Source organism: Oxyura jamaicensis, chromosome 12 (assembly GCF_011077185.1).
Source record: "Oxyura jamaicensis isolate SHBP4307 breed ruddy duck chromosome 12, BPBGC_Ojam_1.0, whole genome shotgun sequence".
Classification (NCBI taxonomy): Eukaryota; Metazoa; Chordata; class Aves; order Anseriformes; family Anatidae; genus Oxyura; species Oxyura jamaicensis.
Genome location: NC_048904.1, coordinates 21,132,880 through 21,158,007, shown reverse-complemented (window position 1 = coordinate 21,158,007; position 25,128 = coordinate 21,132,880). Strand labels below are relative to the sequence as shown.

The 25,128-nt window shown below is 50.8% G+C and overlaps 1 protein-coding gene across 2 annotated transcripts in view; it reads right to left on the bottom strand.

Annotated features, from left to right (window-relative positions):
- Window positions 1–11,210: 11,210 nt before the first annotated feature.
- LMCD1 (LIM and cysteine rich domains 1) overlaps window positions 11,211–25,128 on the bottom strand; it is a 29,222-nt gene continuing 15,304 nt past the window's right edge. For both annotated transcript variants that reach the window (XM_035337522.1, XM_035337523.1), the window contains exons 4-6: window positions 21,619–21,954; window positions 15,813–16,028; window positions 11,211–15,564 (exon numbers count right to left, since the gene is read on the bottom strand). In XM_035337522.1, coding sequence (XP_035193413.1) covers window positions 15,406–15,564; window positions 15,813–16,028; window positions 21,619–21,954 — 711 coding nt within the window. In that variant the 3' untranslated portion in view covers window positions 11,211–15,405. The remainder of the gene's footprint in view (window positions 15,565–15,812; window positions 16,029–21,618; window positions 21,955–25,128) is intronic.

Sequence of the window (25,128 nt, the reverse complement as noted above, 5' to 3'; positions counted from 1 at the left end):
GCAGTCTGGGGCTGTCCCGGTCCCTCCGGGCCGCACGCACCCCGCGGACAGCCTCGGGGCGTGAGCCTCCCCTGCGCCCGTCATGAAAGTTTGGCCATTCCTGGCGTTTTTTTTTAATAGAACTTCAACTATATTTAGATCAAAAATAAATAAATTCTTGGCTTGAGGACAGTTTTAATGCCTGATGAATTACCAGAACTTCTTTCACAGGAAACTATAAAATTCCTCGGGGCGAGAGCTTGCCTCTACCCGAGCTAAGGAAAACAGAGCTCCGTGCTGCCGCTCCGCCTGACAGCCTGAGCTCAGATGTCTTCACTAGCAGAGAGGCCTGGCTATTTCTGTTGTTAATAACCACACTGCTATGCTGGTTGTTAATGCCGCATGAGAACGAGGAAAGGAACTTGCATGTAAAGACAGGAAAACAACCCCGGCCGCCCCACGCAGGCCAGACCCCCAGCCCTGTCCGGGCAGCCTGTGTGAGAGGGGTGTCCCTGGGGAGCCTCGTTCCAGGCAGGGCTGCCAGGGCCTGCCACGAGCGAACCCCGAGGGCAGGGGAAGCGCCGGCTGCCCGCCGAGCTCTCCTCCGGCCTGCTGGCACCGCCAGGAAGGGGCCGGCAGCAGCGCCGGGGTCGGGCAGCACCCACCCGTACGGCTCTGCCCCTTGGCCTGCCCCTTGGTTGAGTGGTGGCTGATCTCTACTCTCCAGCCATAAAAAGTAACAGGAAAGACACTGTCTTCTTACTGCTGTCCCCACCCCTGAGTCTTTGAAGTTTCATAAAAAAGCTCAACCTTTCGACTAAACAGCCGGTAAATCATCCTAAATGCCATTTCATCCAATAAATACAAAGACTTGGCCACAGCATCTGCCCTTTAGACTCGTGCTCTCGGTGACAGAGCAGTGCAAAGCTGCCAAAGGCAGCAGGGCCAGGGTCTTCCACCGCAGGCTGCCGGCTCCCTCCTGCTCCCTGGTGCCTGCCCAGGCCCCCCCAGTCCCCTGGGGCCACCAGTGCTGCCCGGCCTCTGTCCCCTGCCCGTGGGGAGCTGCGTGGGGCTGCCACAGAAGGGCTGTGTGCTGCTCCCCCCTCTTGGGCACCCATCAGCTTCCTCCGTGAGTTTTTGCTTCCAGCACCTTTAAGTCACCATTCCTTCTATCTGCTAGAGCAGCTCGCTGCCTTAAGTTGAAAAGCCAAAAGCATACTGCAGAAACTCTTTGAAAAAAACAGTATTTTCCCAGAAAAATATAATCTCCACTGCATTGATCTGTCCATCTATCTTAGCACAGAAATTCTTCACATACTGACCTCCTGACACAGCTCGTTTTTGTGGAGAAAACTGCCCCCGAATTAGGCTGTTTTTTTTCTCTCTTCTTTCCAGATCCTGGAGGCTTTTTTTTTTTTTTTCCTCTCCCAGCAGCCTGAGGCTGTGTGGGGCTCTCAACATGGTAATATCATATCTGTGTTTTGCTCTCACTAATCATCAGCCCAGCTCCCATTTTAGGACATATTTTCACTAAAATGCTGCCTTATTTGGCCTTTTCCTTTTGCCGATTCCGGTTACATCACCCGCAAGCAGACGATTCAAATAAATATTGCCCCAGCTCATCACTGCCCAGCACCGCAGACGGGCTGCGGGGGGGTGCGGGGCCAGCCCACGGGCAGTGTCCCCATGGCAGGGACCATGACGGTGACAACTGAGCAGTGTCCCCTGGTGTCCCCCCAGTCCTCCAACCGCCTGCAGAAATGTTCCTGGTGCCCAGGCTGAGGAAGCAGGCGGCAGGGCAGGCAGGAGGACAGGAGGGCAGGAGGGCAGGAGGGGCTGCCTCCTGCTGTGCAGCCGGGCCTCTCCTCCCTTGCAGTAACAATGAGCCAGTTTCACAGCTTGCACAAGGTTTTTGTTCTGAATCCTTCTCCCCTCAAACCATTATTTCCCAATGAATCCCATTGTGCCATCAGACACAGGGCCCTTTTCCAGCCGGGTCGGAAGACGAGGCCGAGGTTTCCCCACTGCTGTCCCTTGCCCCGCTCCGGTTGGGGACAGGCAGCTCTGGTCCCTGCTCCCAGCCGTGCCGGGAGCTCATGGCCCAACTCTATAAATCTCCTTTTGGCTGAAACCCCACTACAAAAAATCTGTGCCAAGAGCTAATTGGAAATAAAAAGAAGAATAATTCAGAAAAATCAGCTGAAGAGGGATATTTCTGGGTTAGGGGTATTTCCCGATTACATAAGCCCAAACAAAATGAAACTCGCATATTAATGACTTTTAAGAGATAAACCCATGTATTTTGCAACACTGGAGAATGAATCTGACTCATTTTGTTACAAGAAGTGGCTTTGCCAGCTCATGCTGCTGGTATATCCAGCAACCAAGAGGCCAAGGACCGGGAGGCGCGCTGCCACCAGCCTGGTGCGGGTTGGGGCCATGGTGGCACTTGGTGCCCATCACTCACGGAGGGTCCATCACGCCCGCCCCAGGGCCCATTTTGTACTGGTGATGGCTCAGGGAGGCGTCCTAGGTGGAAAGGGACAAACCTGGGGGCTGGGCCAGCTTTGGGGCAGGAGGCAGGGGCTGCCGCCAGCGAGGGGATGCACGCAGAGCCAAGAGGAACCCACGGCCCCTGGGAGAAGGCAGCGCCCAGGGGTCCCAGCCAGGGGAGCAGCAGGGAAGGTGGAACACATTTTTCCAGTGGAAGCTGCTCTGTTTATAATGAGAAACTAGAGACTGGAAAAACATCGTGGAATCCATATTTGAGGCAATATTCATGAAACGGCAGCAAAAAATTGTGGCAATCCCTTTGGCAGCTCCGTGGGGGTTAGAGTTCCCTTGACTTCTTATGTCTATTTTTACCGCGGAATGGCTCAGATGGTGAAGACATCAGCCAGCCGTGCTCGCCCTAGTGCATGGGAACAAGGAAATACCTCTCCCCCGCGCCCAGAAGGGAAGGAAGAAAGCCCTTAGAAGTGAATACAGGGATCCACCCAGTGATCGGCCTCGCAGGCACACGCCTTCATGCTTGCTCCCTGCCACCTGAGGCCACGTCCGGAGTCACTGCGAGAGGCAGAAGAAGACCCAGGTTGGGGCAGTGCCTGCACAAATGAGCTGGCTCTAGAATGAAGAGGCTACGGGAGGGCAATGCAGTTCACCCAGGGTGTTGGTTTGGAGGATGTGCTGAAGACACTCAGCATCCACTTGTGCCTAAGAGGCCGCATGCTGCCAGCAGCAGCACTCCCGTTGCGCCCCGGCAGCTGGCTGCTGCACCGGGTTCCTCTAGGAGCGGTTGGATCAGGGTGCCGGACTCAGCTCTCTATTTATGAAACAAATACCTAGAGCCCTACTGCTTTGCTTTGCAGTTCAAGCCCTTGTAGCAAAATATTAGTTTTAGGCTTGCAGCTGACACAGAGCTCTGGCTGTCGGAGACTGCCTTATCGGAGGCTCGGTGCCTGTGGGCTGACACGGGCAGCATCCCCAGGGCAGCAGTAAACCACAAAGCGTTCCTCGTCACACCTGCTAAGTGAGACGGGAGCAGCAGTAAGAGCAAATATTTTGCAAGGAAAATACTAATTAGACACATTCCGTAACCAACTGAAGTGCAGCATTTTCAGGCCCCTTTGCTTTTCTATTTTTTTTCCCCTTCTCTTCTCTCTCCTCCTGGCCATGCTCCTCCGCTTCCCAGGACAGATGACATGTTTATTGGCTGAGCTCCCAGCTACATGAGCTGTAGCTGGGAGCTTGCACGGTCTTATCAGTGTCAAAGCACAGAATAGAAGAGAAGCAATTTTATCGTTTGCTCTCTGCTATTTTTCTTCCTTCAGGGCTGCCTTTGCAATAGAAAAGTAACTAGTAATAGGGCAACATCTAGAAAGAGGTGTTGTGACTGTCGTGGTGCTCCTTGCTCTCCTAGGCAAGCCAATGTCCCTAGCTCCCTGTGCAGCTCCGGGGTTCGGAATTACCACGAGGTCATTGCAGGGCTTGCTATTGTACAGGGGTGGGTTGGTTTTTAAGAACCAGAAGATACATTAATTGGTTCAGGCACTAGGAACATATGAAATGAATTGAATTTCATTTGGGGATTAATGAGGAAAATCTAGGGAGGCTCCAGGACAAATTTGAGAAAATATGATAGCTGGAGTTAACTGAAGTGTTTCAACCGCATTTTTTTTTCTTAACTACTTGAAATTTGTTTTCTCAGAATCAGAGCTGTGATTTGGGCTCACACACATTGATTATATTTGATACTTCAAAACTAAATGGAATTTTGCTTTCAAATGCAGTTAAATGCTGTCCAAATATATGCAGAACATTTTCAGCTTTTTTATTATTATTATTATTATTTTTACAGGAGCTTTCTGTTCCTTCTCTGCTTTTCCATTTTTCTGCTGGCTTTTCCCCAAAGCCGTTCTGGGAAACAAACAGCTCTCCCATTGCAGCTCCTACAAAGAGCAGAGCAATTGCAGTTACATTTCACCTCTGCTTTCAGATGTGGCTTGTACACCTGCTCACAATAGCAGGGAAAGGTTTATGAGCTGTATGAAATAAAAATAAAAAAATATATATTTTATTATAAGCCACTTGAAGGAAAATCTCCTTTCTGCATTAAAACAAACAGCACAAAGAAAACATTGGGATTGTTTTCATCCTCAGAGGCACACGGTGCAAAAGCACTCCTATGAAATCATGGCAAAATGAGGAGCTGGCCTCTGCAGCGGGACTTGGTGGGTTTCAAAGTCTGTTCTTTGTAGTAAATCATAAAAAGAAACCCCTTCATCACTTTTACAGACATTTGCTCAGCAGACATTAAAAACTGCAGTTGAAATTGAAAATTCTGAAATCCATCTGAAAGTTAGCCTGAGCCCTGGGACTGCTGTTAGCAGCTGCACGGTCACAGGTCAGTTTGCCCTGAAAAGTGCAAGAGCAGCAACTGCACCCAGCCGTGCTCGAGCCCAGCTTGGAGATAAATTGCATGAAATAATCAGAGGTAATGAAACCTAGAGTAAGCTGGAGCCAGCCGATGGTACCCGTAAACTCATCAGCAGTCTTCAGTGCTGTGCAGCCATGCTGCATGTGCTGCAAACACCCGCACAGAGCTGGTGTAGGACACAGGGGAGCAAACGTGGGATGCGGAGAGCAGCACTGGGTGCAGTGGCAACCATGGCCTCTGGAGAAGGGAAAGGCCTCTGGTGAGATCTTCCAGCACTGACATTTTGCATGAGGGACAGGGCAAAATGCAGACGAGGCCCTGGTGGCTTCCTGTGACAGCTGCTGTGACAACCATGGTGGCAAAGCCACCTCTCAGGGGATGGGGCTGTGGAGTGGGCTGGGGCAGCCCTGGCACAGCTGGAGCTCTCTGCCTTGCAGGAAGAAGCTGCAGTTCCCAGTAGAAGCCATCTGTCTCAAGTGGATTTGTGCCGAAAGCAGCCAGAATGACAAGACACTGAAAACCTCTCGCTCCGCTGGAGGACCGATAGTGCTGCACGCACGCTGCAGCCCCGCTTCCTGCTGGCTGGGAGCGGGCTCAGAGCAAGCTGGGGTCCTGCAGGGTGCACGAAGAGGATCTAATACGGAGAGGCTTGCTGCCTGAGGCCATTTTCAGCCCTTTGAAAATGTATTTTATCAGAGGCCCAGAGCAATGCAATTGCTTCCTGTTACAACAAAATGCATCTGGTTTGAGTTTTCCGATTTATCCCCTCGATCCCTGCCATGAGGGGCTGATGCTTTGCCAGCCTATTGTTTCCCAGTTGAAAACAGATGGTATGGGCTGAAAGTCTGATGGAGTTCAAAACTAGTCCGAAGCACTAAATGTCAACCTGCTGGCGGGGGCATTTTAGGGATCAGCAGCTGCCACCGGAGCACCCTGGCCCCAGGATGGTGGCTGCACCGTGCACCTGGGCACAAGGTGCTGGACAGACAGAAGGACACGACAGGACCGGTCCCTGTGCCGCCCCTGAGCCCACGGTGCACAGGGCTCACCCCTCACTCCTCTGCCAGGGGATAAGCAGATGAATGCTCGCTTCCGTGGCAGCCCTCCTGTACCTTTTTGATGAATAAGAGACTGTAAAGAGCAGCTACTTCAGGGAGGACACATTTCTCCCGATACGGCATTGTCATCAAAATCATCTGAAACTTAGCTGTTGAGTCTTGCAGGAGCCTCCGGCACTTCGAAATTTATCCTGAAAAAGGAATGAAAACATTTTTACCCCAGGCAACAACATTTGTAGGAAAGTCCTTGAATAATCCTGGCTTTCTTTGAGTGAGAGGTCCAGGGGCAAAGTTTCTTCCCCGAATCTGCTGTGCGGAGCCACGGGAGGTGTTGCCTCCAGCCCCATCTCTGGCAGCCTGGGCTCTGCAGCAGCCCGGCTCCCCCAGGCAGGCCCGCAGTCTCCAAAACTCGATGCCAGAACTTTCCAGTCCCAGCCGGGTGTCCAGGTTTTACCCTGCTGCTGCAACACGCCTAAACCCATGAAGAATCTAAACAACGATTTCAATCAAAGGATGCTTTCGTGCTCCTTCAAAGATGTAAGTCACCTGAGGGACTACTGACTGAGGTGTGATGACCAGAAATCTGATGCAAAATCTGAACGCTGTGCCTTGCCAAAGTGCTTAAAGCCGGACAAAAATAAAACAAACAGAATAACATACAAAGAAAGAAAGGCTTGCTCTCGAGGGTTTAAGACAGATGAGATATATTCAAACTACCCATAGAGTATGAAAGATAAAAGGGTCGGATTGATAGAAGTAAAACAAACCAAAACAATTTGGGCCATTGGGGTATTCAAGCTGCACCCTACGCCTCCCGAAGGGAAAAAGTAAACACCAGGGTCTGATTTGCCTAAACTTTTGTCCTTTTTTGGGAAAAAAAGTCTTAAAGCATAGGATATTTGTAACTTTTTCAGCTTGTTTGTACTGAAAAATTGAAGAGCTCTTCTGCTGGCTGCTGCCTGGAGCCTGGACATGCTGGCGTGCCCAGGAGCTGCTCCTGCCTCTGGCCTCGGGGCCACTGCACTCCTAGCTGTGCATTAAAGCCCTGTTCTGCAGGCAGCACAAACGTACCTGGGATTTTACCTCTGTGCACAGCTGCTCCTGGAGCCCCAGGCTAAAATCTGAAGTGTTTTCAGACAAGTCTACATGGGAGACCTCAGGCTGACAAGTGGGCTTGTGAACGCATCCATCACCACCAGGGCCTTTCTCGCTGCCGGACCGATCGTGGCCAGATCCTGCACTCACAGAGGTGTTCTGCAAATGTAACAGCTGGACGCAGAGGATGACATTCTTCACGCTGATATGTCAAGGTAACACCTCCACATCCTTTGGACAGTGTTAATATTTGGACAGTGTTAATATATAAGCAGCACTTCTTAGTTTAGACTCCTGCCCCGTGCTCTGGTCCTTGCCAACCTGCGCGGCTCTGCCTGGATTCCTGCCCGCTCCGTACGCGGCACCGGGCTGGGGCCTGGCACGGGCACTCAGCTCTCAAACAAAACACACGTTAATGTCTGTGGGAGTCACGCCTGAGTAGTAACCGCAGGAACAAGGCACCGTTGTGGGCTGTGGAGAAAAACAATTAATGCGATCAGCCAAAATATTCAGAGAGCACCTCTGCAAATACCCTTTTCCTCTCTCAGAAATAAAGAATGCTTCTAAGGCTGCTCGGAGCTGTGCTCTGAATATTCATGGCGTGCTACTGGTCCTGAGGCACCGCTTGTTTGCATTAAGGATAAGGAAGGCCACACACTATTAACCTCTGCAATTCAGCCTTCACTTCTCACATTAGTATACTATGGAAAAAATCCAGTGGCAGTCATGGCCTATCAGTCCCCGTAAGTGCCTGGTGAAACGGGGCTGAACTCGGGTCCTGCTGAGCCCTTTTGGTTTGGGCAGAGCCCCGGGACAGTTCTGTTCTCCCAGGGCTCTGCCCCCCAGCACCTTTTCCAGGCAGTTCTCCCTCCTGTCACCATGTGCAGCTGCTTCTCTGGGGCTGGCGCCCAGCGAGGGCTGTTAGTGCGGGTTGTTATGTGAGGGATGTGGCATTACAGAGGGCGGTGCTGCAGAGATCGTGCTGCTGGAAGCAGGACGTTCCTCCCCAGAGTGAAAAACAAACCTGCAATTTGATCAGTGCTTCAAAGATGGAAAACTTCATCCCAAAAACAACACAGATCTGCTGGAATTACTCGTACTGTGTCAGGTGGAAATACAGGGAGTTATTCGGAAAAGCACATTTTCTAGGACAAAGCAGAGGGAGCCGAGGAACACCCCCGCCACCTGACCCCAGGCTCCCCGGCAGCCTTTGGGCAGCCAGGCAGGGCTGTGGGCTGCAGGGCTCTGCCCGACCCGTGCCTGCCTGCTCGGGGGCACTGTGCCTGGCCTCGCCGTGCTCCCAAAGCCCTCCCCGGGTTTTTGCTCCTGGCAGTCTCCAGGAGATGAGGTTTGGCAGCGCGGGGCGTGGAGACACCCTGGAAAAAGCAACGCAGGGACAGTGCGGCGCTGTGCCGGCCGTGCCCGCTTGCACAACAGCTCTCTGTGCTCTGCGGCACGGCATGGAGGGAGCGCAGGCAAATTAAAGGCTGGGGAGCAAAACGTTTCATTTTGGTTTGCGGCCGTGCATGTGCGAGGGCAGCAGGAAGTGCGTGTAGGGCTTTGGTTTGCCTCCCCCCGCAAAGGGAAGATTCAGCTCCAGGATCAGGCCCCTTTAGGGCCAGGCAGACACCTGATGTGATCTGCACGCAATCTGGCTCTCTTAATTTCTATGACCTATTAGTAGATTAGTTGATTAAAGGCTACTTGAATTTAGAGCTTCCTGGAGGAGGCAATTGCTCAGTCCCTGCACCATCACCAGAAAAGAAAAATCGCCACAGGTTTTCCTCGGGTGTGAAAAATGACCTTGGGTGTGAAAAATGACCCTCGTCTGAGTGAAGTCAGCGCTGCGACACCAGCGGCTGGAGCCCCGCCACAGAACAGCCTTCCCGTCCCAGTTCTCTGAAAGGGCTGCTTTTCCAGCCTTGTCAACCCGAGGAAATTTATTTAGGCAGTCTCAAGGGAAGGCCCTGGCAAAGCATTAATAGGTTTCTGTTACAAAGGAGACCTTTATTCACTGCTCTTTAGGTTGGCCTAGGTTTTGTTAGGCTATTTAAGTTCATGCACAAAGAAAACGTCTGTCTCTGACAGTCTCAGTGCTTCAGCTCTCGGTGCAGGGCTCCAGAGGAATCTGCTGAGCCACCCGTGAGCCGTCAGCACCGCAGCCAGGCGCCGTGCCCCCACATCCTGCACCCACGGAACGCCACGGCAGTGCCTGCAGGAGCGGTCTGCAGGAGCGCCCTGCTCAGAGCCCCCACGGCAGCACCACGTCCTCAGGGCAGCCAAGGGTCTGATCCCGCAACGGGCTCCTGGCTTCGGGCCTAGCCGAGACGGCTTCGGCCACCCCTAGCCTGGAAAGCAGGGGTGGACTTGCCACAGCACTCCTGGGTGCTCGGCTGGGGTACCTGTCTGCAGGACAGCTTCCACCTGGAAGCCACCTGCAGGAGTACGAGTGGTTACCTCAACGCTCAACGTCGTGATTTGCTCAGAAGGTGCGCTGCTTCCCAGGTGGGCAGAAACCATTTCTCTGCAGCTTCATTTTGTTAGCGGTGCAGTGCAGCACGTGGCTACCTGAAGTCATAAATCCAGCGTTGCCGCAGGGTGTGAGGTAGGGGGGAGCCGCGCCGTGAGATAAGCACGGGGCCACAGCATCTGCAGGCGCCTGAGCAGCAGCCCTCGAAGTAAGGAACAACCATAACAACCTGACTGTGGAGAGATTTACTTTTCTGGTGATTTGGCTGAAGAAGTTGAGTTAAAAAGTAAATAAAAGCTCAAATTAGATTTATATAGGCATAATTAACCTCACTTTCTATCGAATAACACATACCCATAGGAGCTTTATTTAGCTTGACGAAAGCAGCAGCTGCCGCAAGTCTCTGGAAGAGCTTTTCCACTGAAACACACGAACACTTCATGAATACTTGCTTTTGCACCTCTAAATTTTTCCTCTCTGGGGCTTTTAAGCAAGTTTTATTGTAGTGTTTATATAGCCACCTCAGCCTGCCTTTGGTTTATGTTTTTCTCACCTGAAGCCACTGAATTTTGAGTGTTTTTAGATATAGGCATCTGAAATTACATTCTTCTAAGAATTGATTGCAATAGTAAAACTCAAAGGTTCTGTTTCAGGCAATTGTCTTGCAACCAAGTATCTGATTTTTATTGAGTTATAACAGAGATCAACAAGCTTTCTATGGCTGTCTGCTACCACCAGGGTAAATAACAAGACCCCACCAATTCCAACAAATCAGGACCTAGTCAACTCGCTGCAAAAAGACCCAAGCAACCACAGTTCTTTCTGGAATACATTGCAGAGGAGAATGCTATTTAGCTTTTCTCGCCTAGAATGAGATGAAATGCAGCCCTAGCACCATCCATCAAAAACGTCACCTCTCGAGCCAGGGCAAACCAGCCTCTTTCAGGTTAAGAACCAAAACCCTGCAGAGCAGAGCTCCTCTTATGTGCTGAACCATGCCCAGCAGAGAAGGATCACCAGCCGTGATTTCTGCACGACCCCAGGAGCACAGCGGGTGCAGCGCTGGCCCCCAGCCCACACTTCATCCCTGCCCGGCAGCCCCCAGCGCTCACCCTTTCACCACCCATTTGCTCCTGATGACAGAGGTTCCCCTTCATGGGTTCAGGGCCCATAAATAAATCACAGGGCCCAGGTGTTTTACACAGAGCTCTGGGGGAAATTGTTAAACAGCTCCAGAGCTCCCTGCCCTGTGTCTCTGCTTGGAGGGGCCTGTGTGGAGCCGTGGTGGGAGTGAGGCTTGCTGCAGGACTCCAGCCACGAGAAGGGCACGCTCACCAGCCGTGTTGTCAGGTAAGATGGAAAAGCCCATCCTTAGCTCAGCTTCTCTGCCCTTGCTGGAGGCAGCCTGTTTGGCTAAAAGCAAAACAGGAAAAATAGAAAAGCGATGTATTATTCACTTACACTTCCCAAACGACCACAGAAACCTACGCTTTTGACTGATATGGACACGGCCCGGACGTCACGGAGCAGCAGCACCCGGCCCTTCCTCCCGCCCTCCCTCTTCCTCATGCTGCTGCAGCCCGCAGTGGGCACCACGCTCCCCAGGCCCCTGGGGTAACATCACCACCCCAAGGGCAGGAAGGGACCCGAAGCAGGACATCAGAGGCTTTCATATTGAGAAACAATTTATTTTATAAAGTCTTAGAAATGTTTCCATGGTTAGGAACATAGGAACAGAAGCAGTAGGCACAGATGCAGAGGCTGGGAATGCCTTTCTGACCAAAGCCGCTCTGAAAGTCACCCCCAAGCAGCATCCTGGGCACAAAGGAACAGGTACCTTACGAGGTGCTCCCAGGTGCCCACCCACAGCCAGACGAGATGCTTTGCCTGAGCTTCGGTTGGCACTACCACGGCTCAGCCTCCCGCTGTCCCGCTGGCCTCAGAGATGCCCGTTCCCGATGGCGTGGTCCAAGCACCCTGGGGGTGCCCGAGGTGGCCTGCCCAGTCCTGCTGCCTGCTTGTCTGATGAGAAGAGACTCTCGTTTGTTCAGAACCCCGGTGCTGCTGGCAATGCAGTGAGCTGAGACCTCTGCAGGGCACCTAGCACCGCCGTGGAGGTGCAGGCACATCAGGCCTTAGCAAGATGCCGCCGAGCTCCGTAAGCAGAGGGGCTCGCCGACAGCCCCCTCTGTCAGAGACTTGCTGCACACTGGACAGGAAATAACATTAAATAATGTTAACTGCCCAGCATTTTGGTGCACTGTGCGGTGACATTTTCAGCTGGCGTCTCGAAGCACCCTGCGCCTACTGCCTGCCACACCGGCAGCCAACGCCGCACAGCGTTCTCGATAGAGGAGCTTTCATTTGAAACAAAGGGCCGGGAACAGCTGTGGTACAGGATGCATTTCAACAGTCACACAGCACAGTCTGCCCACAGGCGATTCCCGTCACACCAAGTAACCCTGTGAGACACCTCCACTTCTATTAATTTTGGGAGGATCCTCTGTATGTTGCTTGCTGGTGACTCTCGGTTAGACAGAGCAGCAAACCCACACAAATTCAGCTTTCTTGGTAGCTGGAGCTCGTGGCACACAGAAGGCGCTGCAGCAGCCTCCTTCGTTCCAGGCGATAAACCCCAGTGGAACAAGGCAGCGTCTTCGCTTGGGGTGAATGTCTTCTCATGCTTGCACCGAATTTCAATTTTAATATTGAAACTAAAGGCTCACATATGGTTTGAGCTGTTAGATGCATTAATTTCACGCTTTTGCTCCTGACACTTGAGAGGCACAGGATTTTGTTAAGCTGTTTAACTGCAGTACATTTTTCAGCAGACAGTATTTTACAAGCTATAGGAATACCTAAAAGGCTCGGGTGGACGCCAGCAATCCAAAAAGCCTGAAGCAAGTATCTGTATGCTGAAAGAGGGACTTCAGAGGAGAAGAATTACAATTCATATATTACAAAATCAAAACCCAAACCAGAACACGCTACAGGGGTATCTTTTTTCCACATAGCCAAATAAAGCCATTAGAGACGAGGACTGCATTAACACAGACAGGCCGCATACAAAGTTGGTGCTACCAGGTGCGGAGGGTCCTGTCCACATGGTTTGAGCGACTGATGCTCAAAGCCCTTCTTTTCCTTCCACATCCAGGAGGGGCCCAGACGAGCGTCCCCCAACCCAGGGACAAGGCCTAACCACCCCTTCCAGCTTCTTCTGGGCCACCCTGCCCGGCGCACACCCCGACACCAGCCCCGGCTTCAATACAAGGGTGAGGTGGCTCTTGGGGGGGACTTTGAGCTCCCCAATCAGACACTGGCACTGAAGAAACACCCTGCTGGGGCTCACCCTCCTCCCCGTTCATTTCAGCACAAGCACACGGCAGGGACAGTGTGACCAATCACGGCAAAACAAAGCAAAACACCCAGCAAGAGGTGGCAGTGGCCTGTGGGCAGCAGTTATCCAGTTAACTGTCTTTCATTTTTAAAAAGTCAAAGTTTTATTGGTTTTTCTTGCACTCCTGTTTTTTTGAGTGTGGGTAATGCCGTGCACCTACCTCACAGGCAAATCACTCTGGAGGTAACCAGCTGCGTGCACAAATGGACAATGACTTCCCATCAAGGAATGTTGTTTGGATGCTCAGGTCTTTGCTGAAACGTTTCCTAAGTGATTCATGCTATTTCTCCCACTGCTTACACTGACTGTATGCATTTTTGGCCACCTTAACATTGTAGGGTTTGGAACTATGCTGTGCCTTTAAAAATAATTTACAAAGATTGAACATTCCCATTGTAACAAAAAAAAGAAGAGGCAATAAAGCTAAGCACTGGGTTTTATTTTTCAGTCCCATTTTGCTTGTAACCAAAGTGCCTGTATCTAAGGCTGTTCCAAGGGCGCTTTATTATTCCTAACAAAACTTAAAACCTTTACATCTACACGTCCCCTGTTGGCTTCCAGCACCCTCCTGAGCAGACAGAAGCAATCCCCCACACCCAGTGTACCCACCAAAGGGCCTGGGATCCGTCGGGTGGACAAAGTGGCGCAGGGACTCCAGGAGCACGCACATGGCAGAACACTGCGGCGCGCATCCCTCGCTCCACAGCTATGGCTGTCACTGCCGCCTTGGGATTTTCACGCTCTGCTCCAGCTCTGCAGGTAGGGTTTTATGCACTCTTCTTAAACAACCTGATGTTTTCAGGAAAATCAACCACACAAAAGCACAGGGGTGGAAAAAGCGTTAGACACCACCCCCTCGCAAACACACAGATGCATCTTACGCCACATCTGCCTCACCTGCAATGAAAGAGTGACTGACCGACACTGCCTGCTCCTCGCACCTGGGGAGCTGGGCGTCCCCCTGCACACGGCAGAGGGGCAGAGCCTGGTCCGTGACGCACATGCAGCAGCAGGTACAGCTTCCACCAAAGCTCATTTGCAAGTTACTCAAAGATAAGCAAGCAGAGATCCACAGCATGGAGTGGGTTTCAAGGAGAGAAACCAGCATTTTCTGCAGTGGAATGAAAACCTAGCAATGGTGAGCTCCTTATACGCTTATCTCTGCAAAAAATATTCCAGTTTTTCCTGGCAAATAATGTAGACATTTAGTATAAGACAAAAGACCGAGCACACAGACATCTGCCAGCCTGGACTATCTGACGTTTTCTGTGACTAACAGAAGCCTTGCACGATGGAGGGAACAAACACCACCAGCAGAGATGCAGTGCAGATCTTGGGACAATGTCCTCCCACAGGACCTGACGCACGATGCTGACCTCACTCGGGTCTGGAGAACTGCACCACGAGGACCGGGGTCTGGGGCAGTTGTGCCACCGTGCAGGACACGGATGCTGCAGGCTTCCAAAGGAGACTGCATGTCCCTATTTCTTGGAGAGGGTCATTGACTTACTAAAGGGAAAAAAACTGACATTGCAGCATTTCAGACACACAAAAAAAAACTAAGATAGCTTAAGCTGGAAAGCTGTTTTCCATAAAACTCCTGCTCAAAAAGCAGCTGAAAAAGTTCCATACTTTAAATGCTTAACTACCTCCAGTGACCGGTGGGAGCACAATGCCTCTCTGTGCAAACACTCACTTGAAATAACAGACAGTAGGAGGCAAGCGAGATAAAACTGGGAACAGGGTTTGGGCGAGAACTGCCAGGAATGTTTGCATTCCAGCTCCATGGCTAAAACCCAGACCAGTTGAATTAGTTGGCTGCCCAGCACCTCCTGCCCTTGGGGAGGTCTGCACAGTTCCCTTCTCAGTAAGGTTAAACCGATCACTCTGTGCACCACCTCGTTACCTATTTTTACATTATTGTACACGTTGGAGAAAGCTACAGCTATGCATTGCTGCAATTCAATATCATTCACTTTCAGAAAGTAATCACTCGGGTTAATCGAGTTGCTCAAAACCATTGATTTAGTACAGTTGTCAGCGTTCTGTTAGTGTAAAACTTCCAGTATGGACTTCAAAAATAAAAGCAACCCTTGTTTTTAACCATGACCATAGGTTTAGTGTGCCAAAAATTATTTTTGAGATGTGTTATTTCTAAAACAACATTGCAAGATCTTAGTCATGAGAAGCTTTGAGAGACTTTGTAAACCAACACAGAACCCTCCTTTCCAGTCCCCTCCTATAAGATACACCGGTTCCTCCCACCCCACAGGCATTCAGATTTCCTTTGTTTCTTCCCTTGGGGAATTTCCTCCTTCAGAACTGTGTTGGATGCAAGGGGGTACTTAGCTGCAAAGTGAATAGCCAGGCTCTATTTTTTTTTTTTTGTTTTACTGTCCACTTTTCACGTTCTTGTCAAATCACCCCGACTCCGTCTCGGCCTCGAGCGCCTGCCGCAGCCGCACCCCGCTCAGAGGCGCTTGCTCCTGCTGCAGGTCGCGCACCGCAGGCTGCCCTTGTCCAGGCTGAAGGCCTTGCCGGTCAGCAGCGTCTCGCACTCCAGGCAGGTGAAGTGCTTCTTGTGCCAGGCCATCCCTTCGGCCTGCTGGTAGTCCTCCGAGAAGATGATCTGTGGGACAAACAGACTGCTGCTCATTTCTGCGACCCCAGCCCCGCAGTGTCACGAAAACACCTGGAGCGCTTCAGGAGTGGGGCCCGCGTGCCACCGAGACATGCACGTGGCCACCACCACGGCCACCACCTCCCTCCTCCCCACCACGGCTGGCAGTGCCTCGGCCCAGCACCGCTGCCCAGGCTGACACTGTGGTGCCACCCGACGAGCCCCGAGCGGGCCGTGGCCAGGCCCCGCGCCCCTACCTCGTCGCAGCCAGCGCAGCGCGGCCGCAGGCTCTCGCAGTAGTGGCGCCCGCACCAGGCGGCCCCGCTCTTCCAGAAGTAGATGAGGTCGACGAGCGGCTCGGCGCACTGGCAGCAGACGAAGCAGGCCGGGTGCCACTGCCGCGTGTAGCCGGCCCGGTCCGCGTACACCACGGGGCAGTCCGCCGGCACCGCCTGCTTGCAGGCCTCGCAGTGCTGCAAGAGAGGGCACGTGTGACGCTCCCACCGCATGGCACGGGGCGCGAGGAAACGCGGCACTCGCTGCCTGTGCTGGCTGATTTGATTAGGGCTCTGCTTTATGGCATTTTTTCAACGCATCGTTCTTAATTAGGCGGCTGGTAAGAAGCTCAGCAAAACAGAACAACGCGTGTAATCTCGGAGCGTGTCCTCAACGCTTCTTGCTTCCAAGCGGCCTGAAGGGACCCTCTGTGTTCCTGCTCGGCGTCCCATAGCGCCAAGAAGGACAGGGGAAATAAAGCGTGTAATTCCAGGCCTGCGCAGCTTAGGTTGTTTTTGTTTTAGCTCTTGTTCTGTGGAGATAAATTTAAGAACGCCAAAGCCAAATTTCACAGCTCTATCAGCCTGGAAGGCATGGCAAGCAGAAAACAGTCTGCAGTGAGGCCACAGAAACAGTGCAGCGAGGTGGAAGAGAAGGAAACAGTAAGCTGAAGAGAAAGCACGGGCTGCAGCTCAAGAGAAGTGCTGGGAACAAATGTCTTAATCCTGCAGTAGGACTCAGCAAACACTGACAGTACTACAGGGCACTCACGGCCAACAGGAGCAACATCTCCAAACCCATTGGCCCACATGCTCTGGAAACATTTGGACCAGTGCTCAGCATGGGGGGAGCACCAAATCGTAATTAAAAGTCATTATAAATATGCATCTGGCAGCCCTCATCTGGAGCAGTGCTCACTCTCTTCCAGCCAGGTCCTCAGGCAGATAAGGCTGGCACTACCCCCATCAGCTGAATACGTGGCCTTGGGTATTCCCCCCAAATACAAAACAACCTGCACTAAAATCAAAACACTCTGAGAAAAAGTTAAGACACCCGACAGTGCAGAAACACGTGGCATGTCAAAGACCGATATTTTGCACAGGATTGGGAACTTTGTTCTTTTGTCACTGTCTTTTAACATACATGCCTATATATGACAGCCGTCACTGCAGATTTCAGCACAATGCTCTCAATTTACAACAGCCCAAAGAGAATTGGACCTGGTTAATTTGAAGATTAATTATCCTCTGTGCATATTGTAGATGAGACTAACGGGGCTTACTCTGTGCCTGCAGGGTGACCCTGTGGTTAGTTAAAGTGAGCTCTCAACCTCTCCTCTCCCAGCCCAGGGCCAGCCACTCGAGTTCCCGTTTAAGTCTGGGTAATCCAGGTCAGGCCAAGCGGTGCTTGGTCGGCCCTCGAGAGGGATGCTCCAGGGCTGGAGCCCCTTCCAGCACAACCTCGGCTGCCAGGCCAGGCTTCTACCAGCCACTTGCAGCTTTTATACAAATAAGATGCAGCGTTAAGCAACTTGCCCTGGGGCTGGAGAAGGTGGAGCTGCTGTGTGGATGCTGCAATGATGCTGTGGATGAGGAGCAACACCCTGACTGCACCACCAGGGCAACTACTTCCCACATGCCACACATCTTGCTCTTGCCGTCTCCCCTGTCCAGCCCAGACCTTAGGGAACTGTCCCATGCAGCCCTTGGAGTGGTGCCACCGACGTGAGGGGCATCTCCTGTTTTACCAGCAAGTCTGGTGTTCTGGGGAAGGCTGCGTGAGAGAAGCCACTGAACGATTTCTGACTTGGCTTTCCTGTGAGCCCGGAGGGGACTATGTCTGCTTACAGTACTCCTTCCACCCTGACGGGCTCCGGCAGCATTTCAAGGCACTCCCAAGAACTATGCAAGTGAATGGATAAACTTCCAGCGTGCTGCAGAAGCCATGCTATTTCTGTTCTTGTAGGAGACAGAAGAACAAAACAACTCCGTGGAGTGGCAACACTCAGAGCGTTGTGGCCAGCAGAGTGTGACTCGCCGTGCACCACAGCACGCCGACAAGGACGGTCTGGTCAGGATGAATTCTGTGCTGACCCCAGGGGACTGGTGTCCCCACATCCCCAACTCCTCCCAAGGGCACCAGACCTGAGCAGCATCTCGCTGCTCCAGGGCACCCAGCCCCACAGCTGCCCCTACACTTCCACCCTTCCAGCAGTCCCCACTCACCCTCCCCAGCCCCGCTTATCTTGCGAGATCTAGCAGCAAGAACAAACATGAGCAGCTTTCCAAGTCTGAGCTCAAACTTCTTGCCAATAAGAACTGTTAAAAGAAAAACAAAAAAAAACTTATTTTGCTGTTTCTTTCTGTGGCTTCCTTTCTTTTTTTCACTAGGCTTTTCCTAAGCATCATGTAACATATTCTCCTGTCATGTACCACACTAATTAAAAAGTGGCACTTCAAATTTGAGATGGGATTACAGCTTAGCACTCACTTTACATCTCCGTCATGTAGAAGATGAGTGAAGACTTTATTAGTGCAGCTACCAGAGGTGCTGGCCAAGAAAGTGTCCCTCTCTGCCCTAAGCTTTCTCAGGCTGCTCTCTCCCCGGGCTGCTGTTTTGCAACTGCAGCTCCCACAGAAGGGGCTCCCTGGCTGCCTTGAGGCTTCTGCCCAGTACGTGTGAGATTGCTGGCCTCAAACATACTGGGACAATGGCTAACTTTGGTCAACTGCTTAAGGATTTGATTTATTTGATTCCAATAAAACACTGAAAGATTGTCCAGTTCTGGGAGGGTTAAAGATGATTTTGTGCTCGGTAGAAAACATTTAGCTAATAGGACAGACATATTGCAGTGATGGGGCCCCTCTCTGCAGGTGAGAAGAGTTCAAAAAGCTGTTTGAGCTCAGATGCCTTGCCCATGGTGATTTATGTTGGCCTAGTGTGCTTTCCTTTATACACCATTTCAACACAGCTGGCCTGAGTGTGCAACAGGAGGCTTGACTGCCCTCACGCAGGGACCACACAGACATGAGGAAATCACTCCTGCCTATTTCTTGGTGCAGCACTTGGTGCCTTCTTGGCTCATTCTCTTCTAAAGCCAGGATATTTTACAGCCAGCCTTCGTATATCTATAGCTCAGGCTGACACCTTGAACTGAAGGAGGTGAAATCAGGCTGCTGGAGCTGGCTAAAAGGGTTGGTACCAAACAGACCAGAATCCGCGTCCTACTTTTAATGGACTGAATGAAGAATCATGACAAAGCGCTTCAGAATCAGGATCTCCAAAATGTGCAGCCGAGCACCACACTGCCCCAGGCCCATCCCTGAAGGCAGTCATGTCTTCTCAGAAAGCCTGCTTCATTGCTGCAGTCCTGCATGTCCCTGAGGGTCAGCACAAACATCTCTCAGCTGAGGACACCATGTCCTGAAAGGGCTCCGGGCAGCCCAGTGGCACTCGTGGGCATCACCTCTGGTGTCCTGCAGAGCAACTGCGGAAAGAGTCCTGGGGAAGCTTCCTCAGGAGCCCTGGGGACAGGGTTTGTGTTTAACACCTGGGCTTTGGGAGAGGCATAGAAGCCGGTCACACAAGCTTAGAAGCACCTAAACCTCCGCATCTGGAGTGTGCGGATCTACATGTCAGCTCTGAGCACGGACATAAATGCTTCCAGTGCCGTTGCCTTTGGGCACCTCATTTCTCGGTCCCCATAACATCTAATCTGAGTCTTTATAGAGCTTTTTTGCTCACATCTTGACTTTTGGCCTCACACATATTGCAAAGTGCTACATAATAAGAGCATTTGCATCTTGGACTGTCTCTTCAAGGACTGACAAATCTGTTACGCAGTCTGCACTACAGCATGCAGAATCAGGTTAATTGTTAGAGGGGCACAAGGGACAGGAAATCTCAGGAACAGAATGAAGGAAACATGCATGGATATGATAGCAGGGAAGAAAGGGAAATTATGATATTTTAGTAAAAACAGCAAGGGCTCAAAAATTACTACCACATAGCTATGAAACAACCCACTTCACACACTGTACAGTATTGCACAATGCAAGGGTGCCCCACAGAAGCAGGCCTGGAACACACAGAGGAAATGGGGAACATCCCAACACCAGCCAGGCCAGCCCACACCGAGGTGGGCTGCCATCCTTCCTTGCTCTGCAGGGCAGGTGCCCTCCTCTGCCTCCTCCTCTTCCAACTTGGTACTATTTAACACAGACATAAGTTACTATAGAAAAGTTTCTGTCTTATTTTTCTGTGGCAGAACTTTCATCTCCACGCACTTTTGTGAAAACCAGCAGATCTTCTGGAAGTTCAGCACATTTCACCTTTCTGGGACATAGTCCATCCACTTTACCTCAGCCATTCTAACTCGTGCACCGGAGATCACACTAAATGATGGGTGTTCTGGTAGAGTGGGAAATAGGAGGTCTGTCTTAGGTGTGGTGAGAAACCATAGTCCTCTGCTGTCTGCTGTGAGCTGAGCTGCACAGCATGTTAGTCACAGAACATCTCCTACAACTGATGTTGCAGCAATTCCATTTTCCAGTTTGCGCCTCTAGAAAAATAATGTTTTAAAGTCTAAGAAGAATAACATCACAGTTATGTATTTATTTGGAAGGACAAACTTGTAGTCTAAATAAACCCTCATTGCTAAGATGACTTTTATTAATTAATTTAATAGAAACCTTCCTTTTTTGGTGTCTTTTAGCTTAAAATTCTTTGTCCAAATCAATGTTTTATTATACTGAAAAACTTCTGCTGCATCACTGGACTCTGAAAGTCAGATATGTGTTAATAGAAAAGGACATAGCAGAGGGGAGACATTACCCAATAAGGAATGAAAATGAAAACTGTTCTTAACATGTTACAATCTTAGTTTAGTAGTTGCTAGAAAAATCTTGTCTTAAAAACATTCAGATACCATTTTTTTTTCAGCTTTAAATCCTCTGCTGCAAGTTACCCTCACAAGGGCCAGTATGAAATATTTTCACTCAACATATGTTATGATAAGCATTTGTTCAGCAGTCACCATGGCCACTCAACGGCACTTGGAGAACATAAATCTAAAAGGGTGCTAGGGAATCTCAGTTGCTTCCTTGTGGAAATGTGTTTTTATGTCCAGAGACGTGCATGCTCTGTTCAAAGTTCTCCAGAGTAATCATGGCCCCGCAGTACTATCTCCATGTTCATAGCTCTGCATTAATTAGCCTGAGCCACCACCTACAGTCATTTGTATTCTCTCTATTTGTACCATTCTGGAGGCTTAGCTGAAAATACTTGAACCTGCAGTTATACACATTTCTGATCTTATTTTTATACCATCACCTGGGAATGTATCAAGTTCAATCTTTCAGAGCTGCCAAGAATCCAACGTTGAAATCATTGGTTCTTACAGCAAGCAGGAAACAAAAGGCATTTTCATGCCCTGGTGGTTCAACAGGCATCCGCTGTGGAGGGGTGAAGATCGGGAGGAAAGATAACCCTTTGTCATGGCTTGTGCCCAGCTGGGATGGAGGAGCACAGGAGGGCCCCACCGGTGCCTCTCTCACCACTGCACACCACGCTGTGACACCACCAGGCATCCCAGCACTGCTCGTCTGGTTTGGAAAGGCATTACAGCAGGCTTGGAGGAGCAGCAGCAGTATTGTAAACAAGGAAAGGAAATGCCTGCTGGCACATTTGCCTACTGCTTTCTTTCAGCTGACACCATACCTGCCCCCAAAGCACCCCAGGCGCAGGGCACTGCCACCAGCCCGTCCCGCCGCAGAGCGCAGCACTTACATAGAGCCCTGCCGCGGGCGTGCTCTCCAGGGCCCCATTGGTGGTCTCGGGGGTCTTGCCGGCTGCTGAGCCCGTGTCCTGCGCCTTCCCCTCCTCCTTCCCGCTGCCGCCCTGGCCTGGCAGCGCCACCTCCCCGACGCCCAGCGCCTCGGCCTTGTACTTCTTCACGAAGTCTTCCATCAGCTTCACCTCGCCCTCGGCCAGGCCGCGGCACTGGGACGGGTCGTGGTCGTACACCGGGAGCTGCCTCATCAGCTGCCGCCGGCGGTGGTAGGCCCCGTCGGTGCCCGCCACCGGCTGCATGTCCTTGGGGAGCAGCTCCATGTACTGCATGGCCTGGAGGGGGCAAGAGGCGACAGTCAGCATCACCGACCCCCTGCCTGCCTCCCCCTCTCAACTTCCAACCCGCCATTTAGCAATAAAAGTCCACATTTTCTCAGATGCAGGTAGCAGCCAGGCTATCGTTGATCACTGACAGTTTTCATCCTCAGAAAACAGAGGCAGAAGTGGGTTTGCTCTGCTTCACACTTCACAGTGTTTACCCGAACCAGATCATGGCAGCGTCAGACACCGCAGGCTACGCTTGCATGAAGCTCCTCATGTCGTGCACTTCGGGCAGTGCCAAAAGACAACGACCTACTGACAGCTCCCCCAGCTCCTGCTGGCTTCGCTGGTTGGCGTCCAGATCCCAACACACCCTCCCTCGCCAGCAGCAGGACAGACAACAAGGCTGCTGAACAGACCAGAAACCCATCAAAGTTCATCTGTAAACTGGAGATCAGCCGGTGTCACCCTGCCCATAGGGACTGGGAGCCTGAGGAACATGAGAACAGCACCCCACAGCCCCGCACTGAATGCACACGGTGCAATTTACAGTGAAAAGTCCCTTTACAATTCACATAAAATCCTAATTAAAAATCAGATGTCTGTTGAGTCTGCATCTCCGATACCCACACTACCAGACTATTGATTTTGCAATAAAGGGAAGGTGTTTTGCCACCGATGCCCTGCAAAGTGGGAAGCAAATGCCAAGAAACCATCCCTGAAGTTTAGTCTCCTACTCAGCCGGCCCCGAGCCACTGCCATAGTAGCAGAGGAAAAGGATCCCGGAGAGGTCTGTCCCAGGCTGGATCAACATCTGCAGGAAGGGGGGGGCTGCGCTGTTAACTTCTTTCTGCCCTGGTGCTTAAAGGGAAGGGAGTTTCCCACTCAAGACATTTTTCCTATTGTAGTGTGAAGAGCGGACGGGCAGCCAGTTGGCTCGTTGCCATTGAGTTTTAAAGACCAGCATCCAGCTGCATTAGATTTGTTTCTTACTGGGTCAGCATTTGAAAATTGAATTTTAAAGGAATGGAGAAGTGATTAACTATTCACTGTACATAGTCTGGCTCAATATGGCCTTTTAAATACAGAAAGGTGACACTGAACAGCTCATCATGCTTGTGCAAATTTCAAAGACACTTTCCACTTCAGCTACTTGCAGCCAAACAGCAATATTCAGGGCAATATTCCCCCTTTAAGTTTTGTGACAGCAAAAAACAAATGATTTAATGGAGTCAGGCCTTCCTCCCCATGTCTTGGAGCATACGTTAATGTTGCTGCATATTGCATTAGACATCAAAATTCAGTCTATTGTGCCTCCGTGCACTGGTAGGATTGGTATCTAGAAGTTTTCAGAGGCACGGTGGTAGCCTCACGGGAGAAAGCGCTGCTTGGGAAAAATGGGTTACAAAGCCAGAGGATGCAGTAAAAACCATTTGCTACAAAGATGGTTTTCATAGAAGCCAAAAGGCCTAATAGAAGCTACAGAAGCAAAAGACAGAAATTTACTTAAAGCTCATCCCAGGCCTCACACAGCGTGCCTCAAAAAATAAAGATACTGCCATCAATACTTGACAGCTGGAAAGAAAAGCAAACCAAATATCTCGCTGCTGTACGGTGATGAACTTTAAGACAGAGTATGCAATGCAGCCTGCTGGCTTGGTTCAGCTGCAGCAAGAGCACCAGCAGAGAGTAGCATGGTGTAATCTCAGTGGAAGACAGAATGCAATACAAATGGGCCAGCACCAACGCTACGAGAGCAGCAAAGTGCCAGCACGTGCATCTGGAGCATCGTGCTCCTCTCTGGTGCCAGGCTTTGAGCAATGCCTCCAGCCTTTCCTAAAAGGACAGCCGTACTGGTCAGTGGCACTTCTCAGCATTTGTGCAGACATTCGGAGTTCACTCCCCAGGTCAAGGGAATGCTTAAGGTTATAACTGCAGATGTCTTAAAATGTGTCCAGAGAATAGACCAGGAAAAATAATTCAACCTGACACCAAAAATTGAAATAAAGGATAAAAAGCTGCTTCTTTTGCTATCATGTATTACTGCTGTCAAATGCTTTATTATGGTGCCTTAGCACAGATGATTTTGAGGAAAACCATTTTAAGTTTTCAGCACTGTTAACTACTTTTTTTTTTTTTTTTTTAAGAGATATTTTATGAACTACTCTTTCCACTTTCCCTAAAGACCCTAAATATCTACTCCATAACTTATCCAGGCATGGCTTAATGAAAACATACTCTGAGCTTCCCCTGTTATTGGACCATCCACTTCAGGACAACAATATGAAAAAAAAATCCCCAGTTTCCACTTTGCCTTCAGAAGGAAATCACTGGAGCGAGTCAGTTATGCACTAAAAGCTTTTTGGCCAAAGTCCCTTTTGAACTAATCAAGAATTGTTGACATCCAATATTCTTCCTGAGTTTGTCAAGTTGATCATTAAGCCAAAAATTATCAAGGTTGTCTCCAAAGTTCCTGAGCACTGTTTACCTGAACTAAGATAACTTCCAATCTGTTTAGGCACTACTTCAACTCCGGGAGGCAAGAAGTTCCAAAGCTCCATGAAATGCCTGCCTTGCTGGCTCTGCAGGGACTGAAAGCGATGCTCTGGGTCATGGAGCTGTCGAGGACCCATCCCTGCTGTGCCCTGCTGCTCAGTGCTGCACGCTGCAATCACAAATGCATGCCTGCCAGAGGCATGTCTGGGCTCAGGGTCACAGAAGGAAGCAGCATGGCAACAGCAGGCTTTGGGCTTCCTTCACTGTACAGAGCTGACCCTGTCCCAGGGTGCCAGCTGCCAGCAGCACCTCTCTGCAGCCAGCTTTTAGCAGTGAAAACTGAATTTCTGATAAATCCTGGGCTGGGCAGCTGCTTAATAAATCATGCTAGGTTGGAGAAGTGCCATCATTGTTCTCCCCATCCCTCAACAAGTTCCCTAATTCCCCCTGGGACCTGGGGAAGGCAAACACTGGTTAAACAAACATTCCAGCTTTGCTAGCTCCTACCAAAAAAAAAAAAAAAAGTAAAAGAAAGGAAACTACAAGCAGTAGCACTATGATTAAACAGTGGAGTCAAGTAAATGGGAGTTTTGGTCCCTTACTAAAGCCCAGGGGTCTGCTCCCATCAGCACAAGCTGGTTACAGAGCTGCGTGCCCATCTTTGCTGCCAGTACGGACCTCGTGGCACCT